Source organism: Procambarus clarkii, chromosome 1 (assembly GCF_040958095.1).
Source record: "Procambarus clarkii isolate CNS0578487 chromosome 1, FALCON_Pclarkii_2.0, whole genome shotgun sequence".
NCBI classification, from domain to species: domain Eukaryota; kingdom Metazoa; phylum Arthropoda; class Malacostraca; order Decapoda; family Cambaridae; genus Procambarus; species Procambarus clarkii.
This window is the reverse complement of record NC_091150.1, coordinates 56,912,028-56,933,793: the sequence shown is the minus strand read 5'-3', so window position 1 is coordinate 56,933,793 and position 21,766 is coordinate 56,912,028. Positions and strand designations below refer to the sequence as shown.

The following is a 21,766-nucleotide window of genomic DNA, read 5'->3' as shown; positions in this document are numbered from 1 at the left end:
CTGCCTGCCTGCCTGCCTCCCTGCCTGCCCATCCACCCACCAGTCAGCCATCACTGACACGAGTGCATTTGGAGACAACATGGTGCACGGATGTTCCTTGATTGTGCCGATATGTCCAACAAAGTCGCGGAATGAACGCTCCAGCCTCTTGACAAATCAAAATATAGTGTTAAAATTAAAGTTGCAGTAATTTTAGTGTACAATAGTTTTCATAAACTTTATTGTAGTACTCAACATACAACAGAACTACTCAACACAGTGTTAACGGCATAATACACTACAGTATGTATTTACTGTACAGCATTCACAACTCCATGAGACTTCAAGATGGACTTAACTCCAACAGTAAGGTAAATAACAAATGTAACAGTATTTGTTAGTAGAGTAATAATATATAGGTACAGTATATAATATGATAATGCATTTTTATTGTCTACAAGAAAAATAAAGACACTGATGCAAACACCTCCTGAAGGTCACCTCTTGCAACGAATCCAACGCTCCAACGAACTGGGGTCGGTCCCATATAGTACGTTGAATCGAGGTTGTACTGTATGGATGTTTTACTGTCATAATATAGTGTACGTGTTCATTATACATAGGATTAGCACGTAAAAACAAATAAAATGTATTTGCAACCGTGCGCAAAAAATGAAGAAAAATATATTCGCAGCAACTCGCGCGCCCCGCCCTGGGCGCCCTACTGGCCCCGGGAGCGTACATCACGGGCGAACAGGGAATGATGACATCACGCGCCAACTTACGGACCCATTTCCTCTGCACTGGGTGGGGTGGGGTGGGGGTCATATTTGGAAGCCGAGCAGTTAAGGTGTTAGGCAGTGATGACTTCTCTGGGGTACTCTCTATGGTTTGCCTTCACTAGGACCTAGTTGTCGCTCACTACTTGTTTATCTCGCTAAGAACCTTTCCATAGATACTTTTTTCCCCTACATTTTAACACTTTCGTTCAGGAGGGACCAATATGACGTCCGAAATTAATTCTGCGGATGTTCAGGAGGGACGTAGCTGATGTCCAAATTAAATAAATTTGTTAAAATTAATTATTTTTTATCCAATCATTTTGGGACATGTTTTAAACTTTGTGCCAATGCCTTCCAGTTTTCTGTAATGGGACATGTGGCATTGAGGCACGGGTAGGCCCGGTAGGCCTCATTGTTTACGTCTCCCTCATGAGCGGTGCCGCATTGTCTCGCTTGAGACGCATTTACGGCTATTTCCCCCTCAACGACACTGGTTAGTGTCATTATCCACCTCTACATTTACTCCGAGGTGGATAGTGATCAAGAAAGGAGCCTTTCCAGGGCGAAAGCATTGAAAGAAAGACGCGAGATGGACAAGCTTTGTCATATTCGCCTACAATACAGGGTTGTAAAACTCACCGTAAGAAAAATACAGGCTATAATTAACAATTTTTCCGATTTAGAAATTGAATGTGCCGAAAGTGATGCAGATAGTGCATTTGTTGAAACTGAAGCAGCAGGTGAGGATGAGACAGTGAGGAGAGTGATTATTTTGATCTTCATACCCGAACAGGCTCACAAGGCTGTACCGCACCTAGGAAACGGCAACGTTCTGGTCAAGCCTGGTCAACTGACAACACTCCATTTGTAGAACGTTTTACTGGAACACCAAGCATGACTGTACCATTACCAATCACTCTTCTTGGATTTTTACAGTTATTTATTACACGAGATTTATTGAAATATTTTGTATATGAAAAACTTTAATGCATCACAAAGCAACTGCAATGCTTCTAGCACCCCAAGCAATAAGCAGGATGAACTGAGTGTAAAAGAGCTTGCCAGATATTTGGAACTGAATGTTGATGGGCATTATGAAGTTGCCAGCTATGAGAATGTACTGGCACACAGGTAAAATGTGGCATGTACCTTGTTTCAATACTTTTATGACGTCGAAACGATATGAATTGATAGCAAGATATTTTCCTACCTACAACAATAATGCCATTCCCAAAGATAAAGACTAATTAAAGTTAGAACATTCATGGATTATCTCAAAAAATAAATAAAATCATATTTTCAAACAAAAAATCTATTTGGACGAAGATAGAATGTCATGAAGGGGCCGGCTAGCTTTCAAGGTATATAATCCAAATAACCCTGATAAGTATGGAGTGAAGCTGTACATGCTAAATGAATCCAAAAGTGGCTACATCTATGATTTTGAGGTGTATGCAGGAATTGGGAAGACAACGATTGAAACAGTTACGGGTTTGATGGAACCACTGAAGAACAAAGGTTACCATTTATTTAAGGATAACTACTATAACTCTGTTCAACTGAGTGAAAAGCTGCTTGAAGAAGGTGTATACACCTGTGGTACTCTCAGATTGCAGCGTGGCGCACCAAAAGATCTTCAGCTTCAAGCAAAAGATAAAATGCCAGTAGATAAAACTATTCCAACCTAAGGACAATACTTTTATAATTCTGTGGAAAGATAAGAGAGTTGTTTCACTCATCACAACTTGCCACAATGCAGATATGCAAGTGGAACGAAGGAAATGTGTACACAAACCTGACTGAACATCTTCATTGCAACAGGTCACTATGAACAAACCAAACACAATCTTTGACTACAATAACATGAAAGGTGTTGATCACGTTGAGCAAATGGTCAAATATCATTTCGCATAGAAATGTCACAAGTGGACAAAGAAAATCACGTTCTACTTTATGCAAATGGCTATCCATAATCCTTGTGTGTTATACCAGTACTACACAACCGATACAAAGAAGCTCACATTGCTACAGTTCCATGAAGTCATCATTTGGTTTCTACTGAATTTTGACTAAGCGGGCTTTCCAAAATGACAACATCAGACATGCTAGTGATGAACATGATGATGGGAGCACATCTACTGGTGACAATGTTGCAACACTCGGACCATCAGGTGCGAGGTGGCCACTATTTCCATCTTCACCTCAACATGACAAATCATCCTCTGACTCAGAAGTTTAGTCATATTATGCCTTCTGGTGCTACTGCTAGGAGAAACCCTCATTGTTGATAAACAAGAACGTCTGAACAGGAACTAGAACCATTCCCCATTTCGCATCCAGAAAGAGCCGAAATGTTGTGTTTGCTACAAAAATGGTAAAGGGAAGGACACCAAATATACTGTAAGTGCAAGTCGTGTGATGTGACACCGAGCTGCACCATACCTGCTTGATGAGGGTTCTGGGAGTTGTTCTACTCCCCAAGCTCGGCCTGAGGCCAGGCTTGACTTGTGAGAGCTCTGTCCTCCATGCTGTGGCTTGGAGCGGCCCGGAGGCCCACATAGCCACCACAGCTCAGTTGGTCTGGCACGTTTTTTTTAGAAAACAGTCTAGTTTCCTCTTTAAAATGTCCACGGTTGTTCTGGCAATATTTTTTATAGTTGCTGAGAGGACGTTGAACAGCCGCGGACCTCTGATGTTTATACAGTGTTCTCCGATTGTTCCTATGGTACCTCGGATCTGGCTTGTACCATCGCAAGAGGACATACTGGGAGGATAAACAGTAATGCTTACCCATCATCCACTCCACCTATAAAACATCGGTTGAGCAACTTCAGAAAACAGTTTTCTGGAGCAGCTGGAGTGGTTCAGCCTAATGCTCAACTCATGGTCTACAAACATCATTGGGTGGTATGTTAGCCTTTTTCCCCCCCCCTTGTAGAGCATTCTATTGCAAACAACTTAAAACCAGAATGAGTGACATACACGAAAAATGAAGTTATTAATTAATAATTATTAACACTTTCCCGTCCTCGGCGCGTGCTCTCTAGCTTACCTCTAGACGTGCCAAGCGTTTCCTGGGAGCTTGCGGCCAGACTCAAATATGTATACTCTTCAGTTTTTTTGCCTCAATTTTCGTGTTACGGAGTTCATTTTGGCATCGTTTTGTTTGAATTAGAATTCGCTACAGGAATATATACATATAAAGTCCAAAAGCCCAGCGTGCCACCCGCACCAAGCTCTCAAATCGGCTGAGGGTTACCCGTGAGTGCAACCCAACCAAAATGTGAACTCTTGGGGATTCTCACCTCAATTCTCGTGCTACGGCATTCATTTTGGTATCAATTTGTTCGCAATAGAACTCCCTACAGGGGTATATGCAAGTAAAAAATCTCGGCGTGCACCCCCCTCCCCCCCCCCAGCAAAGGTGAATGTCAGCCATGCGTTTGCATTGAGCAAGCAGGCTTTTGCACACCACCACATCTGCACACAAATGTGTGTAATCTTTTTAGTTTAACACTATGCCTGACTAAGGACGCAATATGCGTTCGTATATAACTATAGATCCTGACCAGGGATGCATTTTGCATCCGATATTAAAATATTTGTTAAAATTACATTTTTATTCCCATCATTATGGGACATGTTTTAAAATGAGTGCCACTGTCTTCCCATTTTCTGTGGTGCCTCATGTGGCATCAAGGCACTGCTTCCCATGCGATAGGCCCATTGTTTTTGTGACCACTCTCGTGACAGCTGCCACCTTCCCTCACGTCCAAAGGCTATATTTGCTATGGCCTTTATAAATTCTATACATTTACTCCAAGATGGATAAAAATAAAAAACAGAGCCATTCCATGCCAAAAGCTTTCGAGGCAAAAGCTAAAAAAAAGTACTGCAGCGTAAATAGAAAGGGAGATATTTTTTGTTTTCAACGAATTTTACACATTTTCAAGTGAAGGAAAAAAAAAAAAAAAAAAACTTTCAGATATAGTCATTCTATGACACTTTTCTGACACATTAGCATATAATAAAGGCTCGCAACTCAGGAAAACTAAAGATGTTTTGGGAACTCCTTAATACAAATACAGAGCACCACTTGGTTTCCGAACTTTAGTTATCCGAAACTTCCAGTTTCCCGATTGGGGTTGGGGAGTCATAGTACCCGAACAAAGTTCGGGTAGGAAGGGGTCCGCCAAGCGTCACGGCGGCCTGTGTTGGTGGGTGGGAGATGGTCCAGTTTGCCCACTGTGACTTCACAGATTCACAGCCTATTATTCCTATTATTTTGAATTGTCATAAGGCTGGAATGTTCATTCTGTGCTTCTGTTTTACATATCTGCACAATCAAGAAACATCTGTGCACCATGTCAGCTCCAAATGCACTCATTGCGTCGGTGATGGCTGACCGGTGGGTGGATGGATGGGGGAGCTCAGGTGGGAGGCAGTATGAGAGAGGGGGAGAATTAGTCAGAAAGGGAGGCAGGGAGAGATGCTAAGAGGGAGGGGGAGGTAGGGAGAGATGCTAAGAGGGAGGGGGAGGTAGGGAGAGATGCTAAGAGGGAGGGGGAGGTAGGGAGAGATGCTAAGAGGGAGGGGGAGGTAGGGAGAGATGCTAAGAGAGAGGGGGAGGTAGGGAGAGATGCTAGGAGGTAGGTAGGAAGGGACGGAAGTAGTGAGAATTAGGGAGGGAGGGAAAGGCAGGCAGGCAGGCAGGCAGGCAGGCAGGCAGGCAGGCAGGCAGGCAGGCAGGCAGGCAGGCAGGCAGGCAGGCAGGCAGGGAGTAAGTGGTAGTCACGCGGTTGAACCGCGTGACCTTTAAAAAGAGAGTATGGGATGTAGGGGGGCGGGTGGTTTGTCGGTGGTCGGGGAGAGACCGGCTCATTCCTGAAGATAAGTCTAACACACACTACCGGCTAGCATGATGGCAGGGAGGCAGGCAGGCTGGGAAGGAGGCAGGCAGGCAGGCTGGGAAGGAGGCAGGCAGGCAGGCAGGCAGGCAGGCAGGCTGGGAAGGAGGCAGGCAGGCAGGCTGGGAAGGAGGAAGGAGGCAGGCAGGCAGGTAGGCAGGCAGGCAGGCTGGGAAGGAGGAAGGAGGCAGGCAGGCAGGCAGGCAGGCAGGCAGGGAAGGAGGCAGGCAGGCAGGCAGGGAAGGAGGCAGGGAAGGAGGCAGGCAGGCAGGCAGGGAAGGAGGCAGGCAGGCAGGCAGGCAGGCAGGCTGGGAAGGAGGCAGGCAGGCAGGCAGGCAGGCAGGCAGGCAGGCTGGGAAGGAGGCAGGCAGGCTGGGAAGGAGGCAGGCAGGCAGGCTGGGAAGGAGGCAGGCAGGCAGGCTGGGAAGGAGGCAGGCTGGGAAGGAGGCAGGCAGGCAGGCTGGGAAGGAGGCAGGCTGGGAAGGAGGCAGGCAGGCAGGCTGGGAAGGAGGCAGGCTGGGAAAGAGGCAGGCTGGGAAGGAGGCAGGCAGGCAGGCTGGGAAGGAGGCAGGCTGGGAAAGAGGCAGGCTGGGAAGGAGGCAGGCTGGGAAGGAGGCAGGCAGGCAGGCTGGGAAGGAGGCAGGCAGGCAGGCTGGGAAGGAGGCAGGCAGGCAGGCTGGGAAGGAGGCAGGCAGGCAGGCTGGGAAGGAGGCAGGCAGGCAGGCTGGGAAGGAGGCAGGCAGGCAGGCTGGGAAGGAGGCAGGCAGGCAGGCTGGGAAGGAGGCAGGCAGGCAGGCTGGGAAGGAGGCAGGCAGGCAGGCTGGGAAGGAGGCAGGCAGGCAGGCTGGGAAGGAGGCAGGCAGGCAGGCTGGGAAGGAGGCAGGCAGGCAGGCTGGGAAGGAGGCAGGCAGGCAGGCTGGGAAGGAGGCAGGCAGGCAGGCTGGGAAGGAGGCAGGCAGGCAGGCTGGGAAGGAGGCAGGCAGGCAGGCTGGGAAGGAGGCAGGCTGGGAAGGAGGCAGGCAGGCAGGCTGGGAAGGAGGCAGGCAGGCTGGGAAGGAGGCAGGCAGGCTGGGAAGGAGGCAGGCAGGCAGGCTGGGAAGGAGGCAGGCAGGCAGGCAGGCAAGGAGGCAGGCAGGCAGGAAGCGATATATGGGTGTTGATCGAGGTGAACCACGTGACCTTTGAGAGTGTGTATGGGTTTGGGTTGGGGGGAGAGGGGGAGGGGTGTCGGTTGTGGGGGAGGGACCAGCTGACTCCATAAGCCTAGCCACACTCCACAGACCTGTGACCCAGATTTGTTTCTTAAATGTACAGTACATCATCGTATATTTTTGGCAGGATGTGCCTGCAGGCTGGCAAGATGTTCCTGTAGGCTGGCAGGCAAGCTGGCAGGCAGCCAGCTTGCGAACTTACATGTTAACCGACGGGTCTCGTCCAAGGGGTTCGGAAACCAAGTGGTGTTCTGTAGTCAAAGTTACCCCTAAAAATTATGCAAATATGTCATGTTTATTGACATTATTAAATCAATAAATGAACTTAGGAAAAAAACGCTAAGTTGCGAGTTTAGAGACTTTACATAAGATGTAAGTTTCATGTAAATTGAATAAAAAATGAAAAAGTTATTTGAACATTTATGTTACTTGAAAATAAATAAGAAAATAATAAAGTCTAAGGTGCTGCCATCTGTGACTGAGGTTGACAACCAGTTTCCTCCAAAATTGGCACCCCTTACAGATAGGCTTATGTGCTGTCAGGTGTATAAGTTTCATGCAAATCGTCCGATAAAAAAAAAAAAATGTTTACTTAAATTTTTTTCTAATAAAACCAATATTTTTTTAATATATGCTATTGTGATAGCCGAGTGAGATGTGATTTCAGTTGACACTTGTGTTTGATAATCATTTTTTTGACCATTTTGGAATAATTTTGACACCTACCTCAATATTTTTTTTCTCCCTTCCTATTTATGCTACGATGCTGAGACTTGGGCCAGATGAAACTTTTCATGTACAACTCGTCAAAAAAGTTTGATTGAAATCGAACCAGTTTTCATTTACAGTACAACCTCAATTCAACGTACCCTGATTCAACAAATCTCTGGCTAGTTCGCACACTTTTCAGGCCGGATTTACTCACCCGGTTCAACGAACAATGGCTCGCCGAAGCGGGGGATGTTCGGATTTGCTTACGACGTTGAGACAGTTCACAGACTGGTGGAAAACTTTCACATTCTATCACAGATTACAGTTAATAATTTCTTCAGAAGACAAGTTGTATCACACAAGTGGACCACACAACAAGTGAATCATATGAACAAAACCACCAGCCAGAATGGTCCACATAAGTGAATGACTGAATTTCAATGATTTTCGTTCACCGATTTGTAGCACACGTATCTTTGTAAATTAATTTAACCCTTTAACTGCACGGCCTATAAATATGACACCCCCCAGTGTGCAGGAAATAAATTCTCTTGAATTTTTTTTTTTTTTTTTTTTTAAGTGTCAAAAACCCTTCCCCCAGTATGGGCATGTCAACAAAATTTTGAACTTGTACTTACTTTGGTTGCTATGGGGTCCGTAAGTTGGGGCGTGACGTCATCATTCCCCGTTCGCCCGTGCAGTAAGCTCCCGGGGCCAGTGTGGCGCCCGGGGCGGGGCGCGCAAGTTGCCGCGAATATATTTTTGTTCATTTTTTTGCGCACAGTTCCAAATACATTTTATTTGTTTTTGCATGCTACTCCTATGTATAATGAACACGTACACTATATTATGGCAGTAAAACATCTGTACTGTCTGAGGACACTTACGTGCATGACACTTGTGTACACATGTTGCACATATTTACCATGTATCATGCTAATTTATGTATATATACAATATTTACACACTACACTGTCACACACTATATACATTCACCATCAACACATTCAGAACACCGCAAGTGTGAGCAGCCACACCCAGCCAGCCCGCCCTCACTCCTCCAACACTGCTCCTCCAAATCATACAGTTATTCACACTAATGTTTCATGTTCATTTATGTATATTTACAACATATGTACACACTATACACCGTCACACACTATATACATTCACCATCAACACACTCAGAACACCGCGAGTGTGAGCAGCCACACCCAGCCAGCCCTCCCTCACTCCAACATCTTACTCACCAACATTGCTCCTCCCACCATACTGTTATTATATTTATTACACTATTTACACATGTTATATATACCTATCTACATGTTTTATTTACCAGAACTATGCAAGTAAGCCAATATTGTGGCCAAACAGTACAGTGGCCACCATACACTGCATGACAAATCACACAGCAGACGACGCCATGATTACGTCACCTCACTCACCAAAATACCTCCTCGCAACATACTCCTGGTGCTGTTATTACACTATTCACACACACTGTATATACCCATGTACATGTGTGTTCCCCATAGCGAACCACGAAGCTAGTATGGTGAGCAAAACAAGAGTTACTGCCACACAGTGAGGCTACCTCAATTGTCTCCCTTCCTCCCTCACCAAAATTCCTCCTTCCTACGCACAACGCTCATTATAACCACAATCCTGGTCACCAATACCTGTAAATGAATAATTGACCACAAGTTTATTTTGAATAGGAACCTGAAAAGTCGTTTGAAGATTCCTAGATGGACGAAATAATGCTGTGGCGCTGTGGCTAGCGCTGTGAACATCGTGAACAGCATTGAATCACTGATAATTGAACATTGTACCCAGTCATTATCACATTCGGGCTCTTCTATAATACTATCATGGCTAAATAAAACAGATTATATATATATTTTGACAATATTAGGCGATGCTGTGGTCACACGCTGAACAGCAGTGCTGTGCGCTCATGCTGTGAGCGCCAGCCTTGGTTGCTCACTCACTACTGAGGCTCTGACATGCGGCAATGTGGACCATGATTTTTTTTTAAGATGGTGTCTGTTTACAAGAGCCCTGAGGAAGCTGATGTGAACCCCATGTAGCCGCGGGAGTTTTGAATGGAACGTGAAAAATAAAAACACCCAGAGGCGCGTTGTGCACCCAAAGCCTGGGCCTGCAGGCGTGTTGCGCAGTTAAAGAGTTAAAGGCTGAAGTGTGAATAGCTAGCTAATGTGTTGAAATAATCTTGTATACATTTTCTGTGATGAAACAAGACAAGTGAGGGTGGACAGATAAGGGAATACTGTACAGTAAACCTCACTGTACAGTAAACCTCACTTTACAGTGAGGTTTCACTCACTGTCGCCTGTGTTGTCATAGTTCTGTGACCCAGGACTTAGACATTTCACATTAATAAATCATTTCTAAAACTGGTGTTTTAATAACTATTATCCTAATTAAACTAAAACTAAATAAAACCAAAAATATACAGTACTGTAATATGATAGGTATCTGATATGAGAAATTATTCACGTTATTGGCGGCACAACTCCAGCACGAGTGGACGGGTCTAATCCCTCTCCACACAACACCATGCTTGTTTTGTTCGATTTCGTCGCCACAGTTCAGTGATCTATGGCTTCGAAATAATAAAATTAATAAATCGGTTCCAAAGTATTTTTTATAGCTCTTATTACCATAATAATGTTACTAAACTAAATATGTAACCCAAAAATATACAATTTGATGTAAATCGAATATTTGAGAGAAATTTATGTTACTGGAAATCGAACACAACACCAGGCGGTGTTTTGTTCGATTTCGTCGCCACAGTTCAGTGACCTACGGCTTTGAACTAATCAAATAAATTGGTTCCAAAATAAGTATTCTTTATAGCTCTTATTATCATAATGTTGCTAAACTAAATATATGACCCAAAAATATATAATTTGATGTAAATCTAATATTTAAGAGAAATTTATGTTACTGGATCTGGCTTAAACACCAGCCTACTGAAGGGTGTACGTATAGACTTAGTCTGCTTTCGTACAGTATGCACCCAGTGCCCTTAGCTTTGTCTGCGATTGATGTACAGTATTTATCCGCCGGTGGAAGAATAATTGTGGAATTTACCATTTTTTACTACAGCTCTTTGGTTAAAAACCTAAATGTCTCAGGGGCTTACTAATAGTGCCTTATTAATGCCAAAAATGAAGCAATATTTTGCAAGAACTAGTAGCAGAAAACCAACCAGCACGAGAACAGCCGTACCCAACACAAGAACAGCCATACCAAGCACGAGAACAGCCGTACCCAACACAAGAACAGCCATACCAAGCACGAGAACAGCCGTACCCAGCACGAGTACAGTTGTACCCAGCACTGGTACAACAGCCGTACTCAGCACTGGTACAACAGCCGCCAGCACCAGCTCAGCAGCAGCTGAACCCACAGCAGCAGCAAGCACCAGCAAAACTGATTCAAACATCTAAAAACATCGTGTGTAGCGTGAACAGTTAGAACAAGTGTTAAATTTAAGTGTGTACACAGAGTTAAAATTAAAGTTGCAGTAATTTTAGTATACAATAGTTTTCATAAACTGTATTGTAGTAATCAACATACAGCAGAACTACTTTTAATCAACACAGTGCTAATGGCATAATGCACTGCAGTACGTATTTACCGTAGAGCATTCACAACTTCATGAAACTTCAAGATGGACATAACTTCAACAATAAGGTAAATTTATGAATTGCCATATTTTTTAGTAATGAAGTAACATATAGGTACAGTATGTAATATGATACTGCATTTTTATTATGTACAAGAAAAAAAAAAAAAGACACTGACACAAACCCCTCCTGAAGGTCACCTCTTGGAATGAATCCAATGCTCCAACGAACTGGGGTTGGTCCCATATAGTACGTTGAATCGAGGTTGTACTGTATTGCATATTTTGGGCAAATTTGGAAGTAACACCCCCTTAAGGTTGAATGGTTATTAATTGGATACACAAGGAGTTAGCAGGTGATAGGGTTTCAGAGGCCATTCATTGCATGAAGATCTTAAAGAAAACCACTGGAATGAGTGATGCAGATACGAGTTTAAGGCGAGCAGCGGATGATTTGAGAAATTTAGAAAGTGGTATTCATAATGTTGTGAGAGTTTAGTGTTATGAGTTGGAGGAGGGGGAACACAGCAAGGAACTAACCACCAAAGTATTCCTAGTCCTTCACAAGGATCAGCAAGAAGAGACAGCTGAGGACATTTCTTCAGAGGAGGGGTAGACAGTATAGAATGTCCCTTCTTCAACTCTTAGTAAGTGGTGTGCAGTATAGGAAGTTTTGTTAAAACGACTCGCCCAAGTCAAGCTGCAGTACACTGTTGCCTTAACATATTTTAATGACACTGATGCCTCACTACAAAGAAATGTTAATATGAAAATACAGTGCAGTACAGTACAACCTCGATTCAACGTACTATATGGGACCACCCCCAGTTCGTTGGAGCGTTGGATTCGTTGCAAGAGGTGACCTTCAAGAGGCGTTTGCGTCAGTGTCTTTTTTTTTCTTGTACACAATAAAAATGCATTGTATCATATTACTTACTGTACCTATATTTTACTACTCTACTAAAAATACTGTAATTCATGTATTTACCTTATTGTTGGAGTTATGTCCATCTTGAAGTTTTGTGAAGTTGTGAATGCTCTACAGTAAATAGGTACTGCAGTGCATTAAGCCGTTAGCACTGTATTATTAAAAGTGGTTTTGCTGTATGTTGAGTACTACAATACAGTTCTTGAAAACTATTGTACATTAGAATTATTGCAACTTTAATTTTAACACTATGTACACACTTAAATTTAACACTTATTCTAATTGTTCACTTCACACACGATGTTTTTAGATGTTTGCATCAGCTTTGCTGGTGCTCGCTGCTCCTGTGTTGGCTTCAGCTGCTTTTGTGCTGATGCTGGGTACGGCTGTGCTGGTGCTGGGTACGGCTGTGCTGGTGCTGGGTACGGCTGTGCTGGTGCTGGGTACGGCTGTGCTGGTGCTGGGTACGGCTGTGCTGGTGCTGGGTACGGCTGTGCTGGTGCTGGGTACGGCTGTGCTGGTGCTGGGTACGGCTGTGCTGGTGCTGGGTACGGCTGTGCTGGTGCTGGGTACGGCTGTGCTGGTGCTGGGTACGGCTGTGCTGGTGCTGGGTACGGCTGTGCTGGTGCTGGGTACGGCTGTGCTGGTGCTGGGTACGGCTGTGCTGGTGCTGGGTACGGCTGTGCTGGATGATTTGCTGCTAGTTCGTGAAAAATATTGACTCATTTTCATTTGTTTCCTCCTTTGTGTCATGTCCTTGAGACAAATATCTTTCATCGTCCTTAGGTGTTGATAAAAGCCTGGTAGCTCTGGATTGTCAGTTTGTGAAACAATATCAAGGAGTTTTTCAACATGGAACAATACGTTAGCACACGTAGCAGATTGTAAACTGCTATCATTCTCATCCTCATCTTCCTTTCCGTCGTCGTCAACAGTGCCAGTAACATTTTGTATAATCTCATCATCTGTTAAATGACCAATGGGTGGATCGACTGCATCAATATCTAACCACTCCTCCACATCGTTCAGCGTCAACTCCGTCTCACCAGCGGCGCACAGTTCTTGATAAATATCATTTGAAAATCCTTCAAAATTCATTTCTTCCTCAGTCACTTCATCAGCATGATCAAGCAACAGGAGATTTTTCCAACAATTTCTTAATGTTGACTCTTGAACTTCATCCCAAACTTTAGCCCAGTTGTAAATGCCTTCCTTAATTGAGTATTTTTGATAACGTTCCAGTGTTGCTTGACCTCGCAAATCGGTTCCTCGTCTTTTGTCTTCATCTGACTCAAACACCACCATGATTTCTTTATTCATTGCTCGTTTGTAGAGCCTTTTCATTGCATATAAAACACCCATATCCATTGGCTGGATCAGAGAGGTGGTATTGAGAGGCAAGGCCATACGTTTGATGCGTCCATCATGTGACGTTAATTTGTCGAGCCCTATATGAGCTGGGGCATTGTCAACCAAGAGTAATGCCTTGACATCATTCCGTCTCACTCCACACTTCTTTATCTGAAAAGCTCTTACTTCTTTGCAAAAATGATTTTTGAACCAGTCTACAAAAATATCTCCAGTAAACAAAGCTGTTTTAGAGCTGTAGTAGACCACAGGTAGCTTGTTCATTAAATTTTTCAAAGCACGTGGGTTTTTTGACTTCCCCACAATGGCGGACTTTGTTCTGTGACTTCCGTCTGCATTTGCACACAGCATGGCAGAAACTTTTTCTTTGTTTACCTTACGGCCAGGAACACACTCATCTAGCCTAGATGCCAAAGTGTTGTTCTGCAAGCATTTCCAATTAAAGCCTGTTTCATCGGCATTGTATACCTGAAAACGCCTTAGATCATTTGTTATTATGTAATCATTTAATTTACGCTTAAATGGCTCGACTGAATTCGTATCTGCACTTAATGATTCTCCACAAACTTTCCTGTTCTTAATATTATGTCTATTCTTAAATCTTTGCAACCATCCTTCACTTGCTCGAAAATCTGGAATGTTCATCTTTTGTGCAAATTTATCGGCTGCTGTCTTAATGGCATCGCCGCCAAGTGGCATCCCCACAGAGCGCTCCTGGTTAAACCATTTATACACAGCTTTGTCCAAATTCGTATTTGCAGAACCTTTTATTGTTTTCCTTTTATTTAATGCACCACTATCACTCGAAGCAAGAAACTTCCTAATATCATCTTTCTGTCTCTTGATATCACACACCGTACTTTTCCCGACATTAAATTCTGCTGCCAGCCTAGTAACAGAGTAGCCACGTTCATGTTTCTCTATCATGTCTAATTTCTGCTCAATGGATAAAAAACTTCTCTTCCTCTTTGCAGATACAGCACGATTAGCAAGCTCTTGAGACATCTTGTTGTATATTAATAAAGCTGTAGTAAAAAAAATGGTAAATTCCACGATTATTCTTTCACCGGTGGACAAACACGTCACTCGCACGCAGACAAAGCTAACAGCACTGGGTGCCTACTGTATAAACGCAGACTAGGTCTATACACCCTCCAGTAGGCTGGTCTTTAAGCCAGATCCAGTAACAAATTTATCTCAAATATTGGATTTACATCATATTATATATTTTTAGGTTATATATTTAGATTAGTAACATTATTAGGATAATAAGAGATATAAAAAACTTATTTTAGAACTGATTTATTAATTTTATTATTTCGAAGCCGTAGTCACTGAACTGTGGCGACGAAATGAAACGAGAAACGCATGGTGCTGTGTGTATAGGGATTAGACCCGTCCACTCGCTCACGCTGGAGTTGTTCCAATGACAAATAATTTCTCAAATAGCAGATGTCTATCATATTACAGTATATTTTCGGTTTTATTTAGTTTAGTTTAATTAGGATAATAAAAAGCTATTAAAGCATTGGTTTTAGAAATGATTTATTAGTCTGAAACTTTCAAAGTCATGGGTCTCTGAACTATAACGACACAGACGAAGGAAAACCAAGTGAGGTTTACAGAACAGTATTCCCTTATCTGTCCACCCTCACTCACCTTGTTTTATCACAGAAAATGTATATAAGGAGATTTTACGACATGTAGCTAGCTAATCACGTTTCAGCCTTTAAATTAATTTACAAAGATACGTCTGCCACAAATCAGTGAACGAAAATTATGGAAACTCGATCGTTCATTTGTGTGGACCACTCTGGCTGGTATCTGGTTCATGTGGTTGACTTGTTGTGTGGATCATTATGGCTGGTTATCTTGAGTTATCTTGAGAAAGTGTTGTTTGTTAGTGAGAAAGTGAGTGGTGTTTGGTTCATATGGTTCACTTGTTGTGTGGTCCACTTAATTGTGTGATGCAACTTGTCTTATGAAGGAATTATTAATTGTAATCTGTGATAGAATGAGAAAGTTTTCCACCACTCTGTGAACTCTGTCCCAACATTGTAAGCTTGTGGTCCACTTGTGTGATTCACTTGTGTGATCCAACTTATCATATGAGAGAATTATTAATTGTAATCTGTTATAGAATGGGAAAGTTTTCCACCAGTCTGTGAACTCTGTCTGGACATCGTAAGCAAATCCGAACATCCCTTGCTTCGGCGAACCATTGTTCGTCGAACCGGGCGAGTAAATTCGGCCTGAAAAGTGTGCGAACTAGCCGGAGATTCGTTGAATCGGGGTACGTTGAATCGAGGTTGTACTGTACTATAATACTGAAAATTCATTCCCGGCAAGTCTAAGCAATTTATGTTATTTAACACCTTTGCTTGGCGAGGACTCAGCATCGAGTCCTCCGTAAAACAGGGGCAAGTCCGGCGAGGACTCGGCATTGAGTCCTCCCGAGTCCTAATACTCATTAGTCAATACTCAATACTCCATTGAGTCCTCCATGCGGCAACAGTAGCGGCGTTTTCGGCAAGATTTTGTTGCAGTTTTGGATATTATATGCATATACACCTGTAGGAAATTTCATTGCGAATACATTCCTAGGCAAGGAATGGTGGCTGTGTGGGTGGTGGCCATCCTGGCAGCTGTAATATTGTGTTGTGCATTTCTCTTGGCCAACTTTCTAGGACTTTAGGCAAATAACTTTCTTAGATCAATGTTATTATCAATATTTTGGAGTAAATTTATAATTGTACCTGTCTGTATAGCATTGTACTTTAATATATATTTTTTGTCAAGTTATTAGAAAAAGAATCAAATGTTTATACCTGTAATTACAGAACACTTGCACATTGCTACCAAAATGAAAGACCTAGCACCAGAATTGAGGTAACAATTAGGGGAGGGGAGCCGGTCGGCCGAGCGGACAGCACGCTAGATTTGTGATCCTGTGGTCGATCCCAGGCGCCGGCAAGAAACAATGGGCAGAGTTTCTTTCACCCTATGCCCTTGTTACCTAGCAGTAAAATAGGTACCTGGGTGTTAGTCAGCTGTCACGGGCTGCTTCCTGGGGGTGGAGGCCTGGTCGAGGACCGGGCCGCGGGGACACTAAAAAGCCCTAAAATCATCTCAAGATAACCTCAAGATAAAGTTGAAAACAATACTCATTTTATTGCTCCTTATTAGCGCTCGGTCACTTTCTGTTTGCTGTGGGTGGTACGCCGGACTTTTGGACTTTATATTTGCATATACTCCTGTAGAGAATTCCATTGCGAACTCAATGATACCAAAATGAAAGACCTAGGACGAGAATTGAGATGTGTACTCTCTCTACACTTTGGACATCTCGGTTCCCATCCTAGGTCTTTCATTTTGGTATCACTGAGTTCGCAATAGAATTCTCTACAGGAGTATATGCAAATATAAAGTCCAAAAGTCCGGCATACCACCCACAGCAAACAGAAAGTGACAGAGCATTACCCCCGTGAGTGCTAAGAAAGAGCAATAAAATGAGTATTCTGTTTTCAACTTTGTTACCTCAATTCTGGTCCTAGGTCTTTCAATTTGGTATCAATGTATTTGCAATGAAATTATCTACAGGACTAAATGCATATAAATTTCAAAAGTCTGGCGAGAAAGTGAGAAAATAAGAGCGTGCCACACAGGAGTGCGCAGGAGCAATAAAATGTGTACTCTCTACACTTTGGACATTTTATTGCTCCTGCGCGCTCCCGTGTGGCACGCTCTCATTTTCTCGCCAGGCTTTTGGAATTTATATGCATTTAGTCCTGTAGATAATTTCATTGCAAATACATTGATACCAAATTGACAGACCTAGGACCAGAATTGAGGTAACAAAGTTGAAAACAGAATACTCATTTTATTGCTCTTTATTAGCACTCACAGGGGTAACGCTCTGTCACTTTCTCTGTTTGCTGTGGGTGGTATGCTGGACTTTTGGACTTTATATTTGCATATACTCCTGTAGAGAATTCCATTGCGAACTCAGTGATACCAAAATGAAAGACCTAGGATGGGAATTGAGATGTCCAAAGTGAAGAAAGTGAAGTGAAGAGAGAGCTCTTGCTCGCTCCCGGGTAAGAAACTCACTTTCTCGCCGGGCTTTTGGGATTTATATTCATTTACTCCTGTAGAGAATTCTATTGCGAACACATTGATACCAAATTGAAAAACCTAGGACGAGAATCAAGATCACAAAGTTGAAAAAAGTATACACTTTTCAGAATTACCGCGCCCTCTTATGTAATGAGAAGCGCTTGGGGTGGCGCAGCGCTCTCTTTCTGGTAACCACGGCCAGTTTTCATCACGTCGGCAGGTGGAGATCGCTACTGTTTTTTACATTATATGCATATACTGTAACCCCGCGATTATCTGGGATTCAAACATCCGGAAAACGCCCTTATACGGCCAAAATCGTGATTTGATAGTTGTCACAATATCCGGCCAAAATGGCCACAGGAACCGGATAAAAGCTGGTTTGGCCAGATGAATACTCAGCCATACCGTATTAATCCCGTCCGTGGTTCTAGACGCATGGAGGAGGAGGGGGTGGGGTGGGTGGGAGGGGTGCGTAGGAAAGGACCACCTGGGTACAGGAATTACCATTAATTTTAGAACACTTAATCATAGCCAAAAACAAATGAAATAAGTACTAGTAATTATGTAATAACAAATAAATAAGTTTCCTAAAAGCAATGTGCACAGGCTGAAGTTTCCTTCAAAAATATTGTTTTTTTTCCTCCTGGCGGCCTACGTAATGTCAGCTGCCCCACCCCAAGTGGACCCGTCCAACACTGGTCAACCCATGTGCGTCCGTCCCATGTTATACACAGTGCTGCGCCATTAGTGAAATATTTTTTTAAATAACTTTATTTTCATAGTAACTTTGAACATTTTTGGCCAAGACTATGTCTGGTAGCAGCATCAATCGTTCTGGAGGTATTAAGAGGAATTAAGAAGGTTGTCCTAGCAATTAAAGACAAGTTATGTGTTGTTCAACCAGTGAGGTGTCACAGGCAGCCAAATGCCTTCAACAAGTGAGGGCATGCAAGCGCTTCAACAAGTGAGGCGCATGCAAGCGCCTTCAACAAGTGAGGCGCATGCAAGCGCCTTCAACAAGCGAGGCCTCACAGGCAACCCAAATGCCTTCAACCAGTGAGGCTTCAGCAGCTGGCAGTCAAAACTAACTTTGCTTAATGAACTGTACCGTAATTTTAAGTGTTAATTTTAGTGTTGTGTTAGTATAGGTTACGTAAATTGTTAAGAATTCTTAACTTCAAGATGTGTGGCATCAATGAAGAAGACGAACACCAACAAGGTAAGTTGAGGTTTCTATTTGAATATTTAATAATTATATGTGGCAAGGCAATTCAAATTATTATGTTTGTAGTATAAAAGTAGTTGGAAATTGTCACTTTTGGCCTCGTAGATGAAAAAGTACCATTATCCGAAAAATGCGATAATCCGGCTGGGGGTCCTTCCCACATAGTCCGGATGATCGAGTGGAGACAGTACTTCTGTTGGGAATTCTATTGCGAACACATTGATACCAAAATGAAAGACCTAGCACGAGAATTGAGTTGACAAAACTGAAAAGAGTGTAAACATTTTACCCCTCTTGTGCACTCCCGGGTAACTTTCACTTCCTCTGTTAGTTGTGGATGGTAAGCCGGGGTTTTGGAGTATACAGTGGCACCTCGACTTACGATTGCCCCTACTTACGATAATTTTGAGTTACGATATAAATGTCATTGAAAAATGTGACTACATCCGATGGTGTCGTCGACTTACGATATTTGTTGATACACGTTCGGGTCGACCAAGCGTGTGGTTCCCGGTCACGCGGTCCGACTTGCCTCGGACCGTCTACAGCTACCCGTTTAGTGACGATCGCGCCTATAAGAAATTCCGCGTTTGTGGTGATTTTTTGCATTTTGAACATTAAAGTAAAAGTAATTATTATATATCACGTAATGAGTCCCAGGAAAGTCAGTGGTAAGGCTCAACATATGAAAACCCATGTAAGGATGACCATAAAGCAGAAACAAGAGTAAAGAATGTCTCTTCCTCAACAATTAAGAAAATGTGTGCAGCATGAGAATTGCAAACCTTTGCTGAAACGACTCGCTCAAATCAAGCTGCAGTAGGCTGTTGCCTTAACCTATTCAATGACACTGTGATGCATCATTACAGACAAATGTTAAAATGAAGGGAAAAACAAATGTCTCTTGACAAATTTGTAGCGAGACAAACAAGCACTGAACCACAACCAGGTCCTAGTGGTATTCAGGCAAAACGTAGGAGAGAGAATCACTGACAAAACATCACTGCCTGATGTGATAATGGAAGGGGACTCCCCTTCCAAACAGTAACAACTCTCCTCCTCCCCCCCTCATCACCATCTTCCATACGCCATCAAGAACCCTCCATAAAGGTAAGATCAACTTAGGTACTGTATTGTAGTTAGAAAAAAACATTGTATTCAGTATAAAATGTATTTGTATGTTAATATTTTGGAGGGTGGGGTACGGATTAATTCAAATCCCTTTGTTCCTTATGGGAAAAATCGCTTCAACTTACGACATTTCGACTTACGATCCGTCTCTGAATGGATTAGCATCATAAGTCGAGGCTCCATTGTATATGCATTTAGTCTTTTAGAAAATTCTATTGTAAACACATATACCAAATTGAAAATCTTAGGACGAGAATTGAACTGACAAAGTTGAAAAAAGTACACACTTTTCAGAATTTACCGCGCTCTCCCTCGTGCTCCCGTGAAACGCCCAAGCCCACCTGGGGTAGTGGGAAGGTCGCGCGCCCAGTGAGCGAGTGTTAAAAACTCGGACTGCACTCATTATTCCATAACTGGTGCGCAGGAACAAAGTAAAATAAAATCTTAATATTATTAAAATGCATTCCCTGATCACAGGAACGCGATTCAGCCATTTGTAATTCATCTCTCGAGTAAACACCTCCATGACCTCCCTCCATCACTAACCTCACCAACAATAAACACAAGCTGGTCTTCTTCAAAGCATGAGAGTTTGAGAATCACTCAGAACTTAAGAGTGGCAGGCTGGTGGATCTCAACATTGTCATCTTCTCAGAACATCCCTCCCATACAGACTTCAGATATCCACACCCACCAGCAATCACTACTTCCAACACACCTACCCACACACACAAAACTTGAAGCTTGAAACAAAAACAAAAAACAAAACTTTAAACAAAACTTTGAAACTAAGAAAATATTTTAAATGAAGTCGTATTCCCAAGGGGCTACTCAGTTTGGAGACGTGACAGGAAAACTAGGAAGGGAGGAGTGGTTGTGCTGGTGAAAGAACACCTGAAGGTAAGTGTTAATAATTGAAAACCCTTGAGATATTGATATAATGGCATTGCAGATCTGGAACCATGATGATAAGCTGATAATTTTAAATGCCTACAGCCCACCAGCAAGCAACACATGGACAAAGGAAGAACTGGATGACAAACTAGAGGGCCTCATAATGGTCATGAGTGAGATTATGGTAAGAGCCGACAAAGATAAATCCCGACTGTTGGTACTGAGGGACTTCAAACTTTAAGGCAATAGACTGGGAGGCCTACGAGGCAAGAACAGAGGACATTTAGACAGGCAGATTTGTAAACCTCATCATTGAGACATTCATGTATCAACACGTCAAGCAGGCCATAAGCAGGCACACACACAAGGGGACACAGGTGGAAGCTGAGTACCAAAATGAGCCACAGATACATTAGAAGGAACTTTTTCAGTGTCAGAGTAGTTAGTAAATGGAATGCACTAGGAAGTGATGTGGTGGAGGCTGACTCTGTACACAGTTTCAAATGTAGATATGACAGAGCCCAGTAGGCTCAGGAATCAGTACATCAGTTTACCGACGGTTGAGAGGCGGGACCAAAGAGCCAGAGCTCAACCCCCGCAAGCCCAATTAGGCGAGTACAAGAATGAGGGAAGTGGATGTTCCGGCAATACTGGATCTAATATTCACCCAAAAAGAGGTATTTGACATCCAGTACCTCCCTCCCTTGGGAAAGTGTGTTCACATCCTCTTGGACATTAAATACGCTTTGCGACAATCTAGTAGAGAATGGGGACATTGAAACAGTTGTTAAACTCAATTTCAAGAGGACGCTATGGGGAACTTAGACATTTTTTTCATGGGTATAATTGGACA

At 43.1% G+C, this 21,766-nt stretch overlaps 2 protein-coding genes across 4 annotated transcripts in view; both read right to left on the bottom strand.

The window, feature by feature from the left end:
* Positions 1–21,766, bottom strand: part of LOC123750274 (transcriptional regulator ATRX homolog) — a 107,883-nt gene that overhangs the window by 67,201 nt on the left and 18,916 nt on the right. The window lies entirely within an intron of this gene.
* LOC123755039 (tigger transposable element-derived protein 7-like) lies at positions 1,753–17,542 on the bottom strand. Its single transcript, XM_069322829.1, has 3 exons — positions 17,449–17,542; positions 12,855–14,569; positions 1,753–1,971 (listed from the first exon to the last, which is right to left on the bottom strand). Exons 1-3 carry the CDS (start codon positions 17,540–17,542, stop codon positions 1,753–1,755), a joined length of 2,028 nt encoding a protein of 675 aa, XP_069178930.1.

Coding starts and splice junctions, on each gene's coding strand:
- LOC123755039 (XM_069322829.1), bottom strand. CDS start 17,542: ATGGAATTCTCTACAGGAGTATATGCAAATATAAAGTCCAAAAGTCCA. Junction 14,570..17,448: donor AGTGACAGAGCGTTACCCCT/GTGAGTGCTAAT, acceptor TTTTTACTACAG/CTTTATTAATATACAACAAG. Junction 1,972..12,854: donor GCAAATCATCCAGCACAGCC/GTACCCAGCACC, acceptor TTATTGTTGTAG/GTAGGAAAATATCTTGCTAT.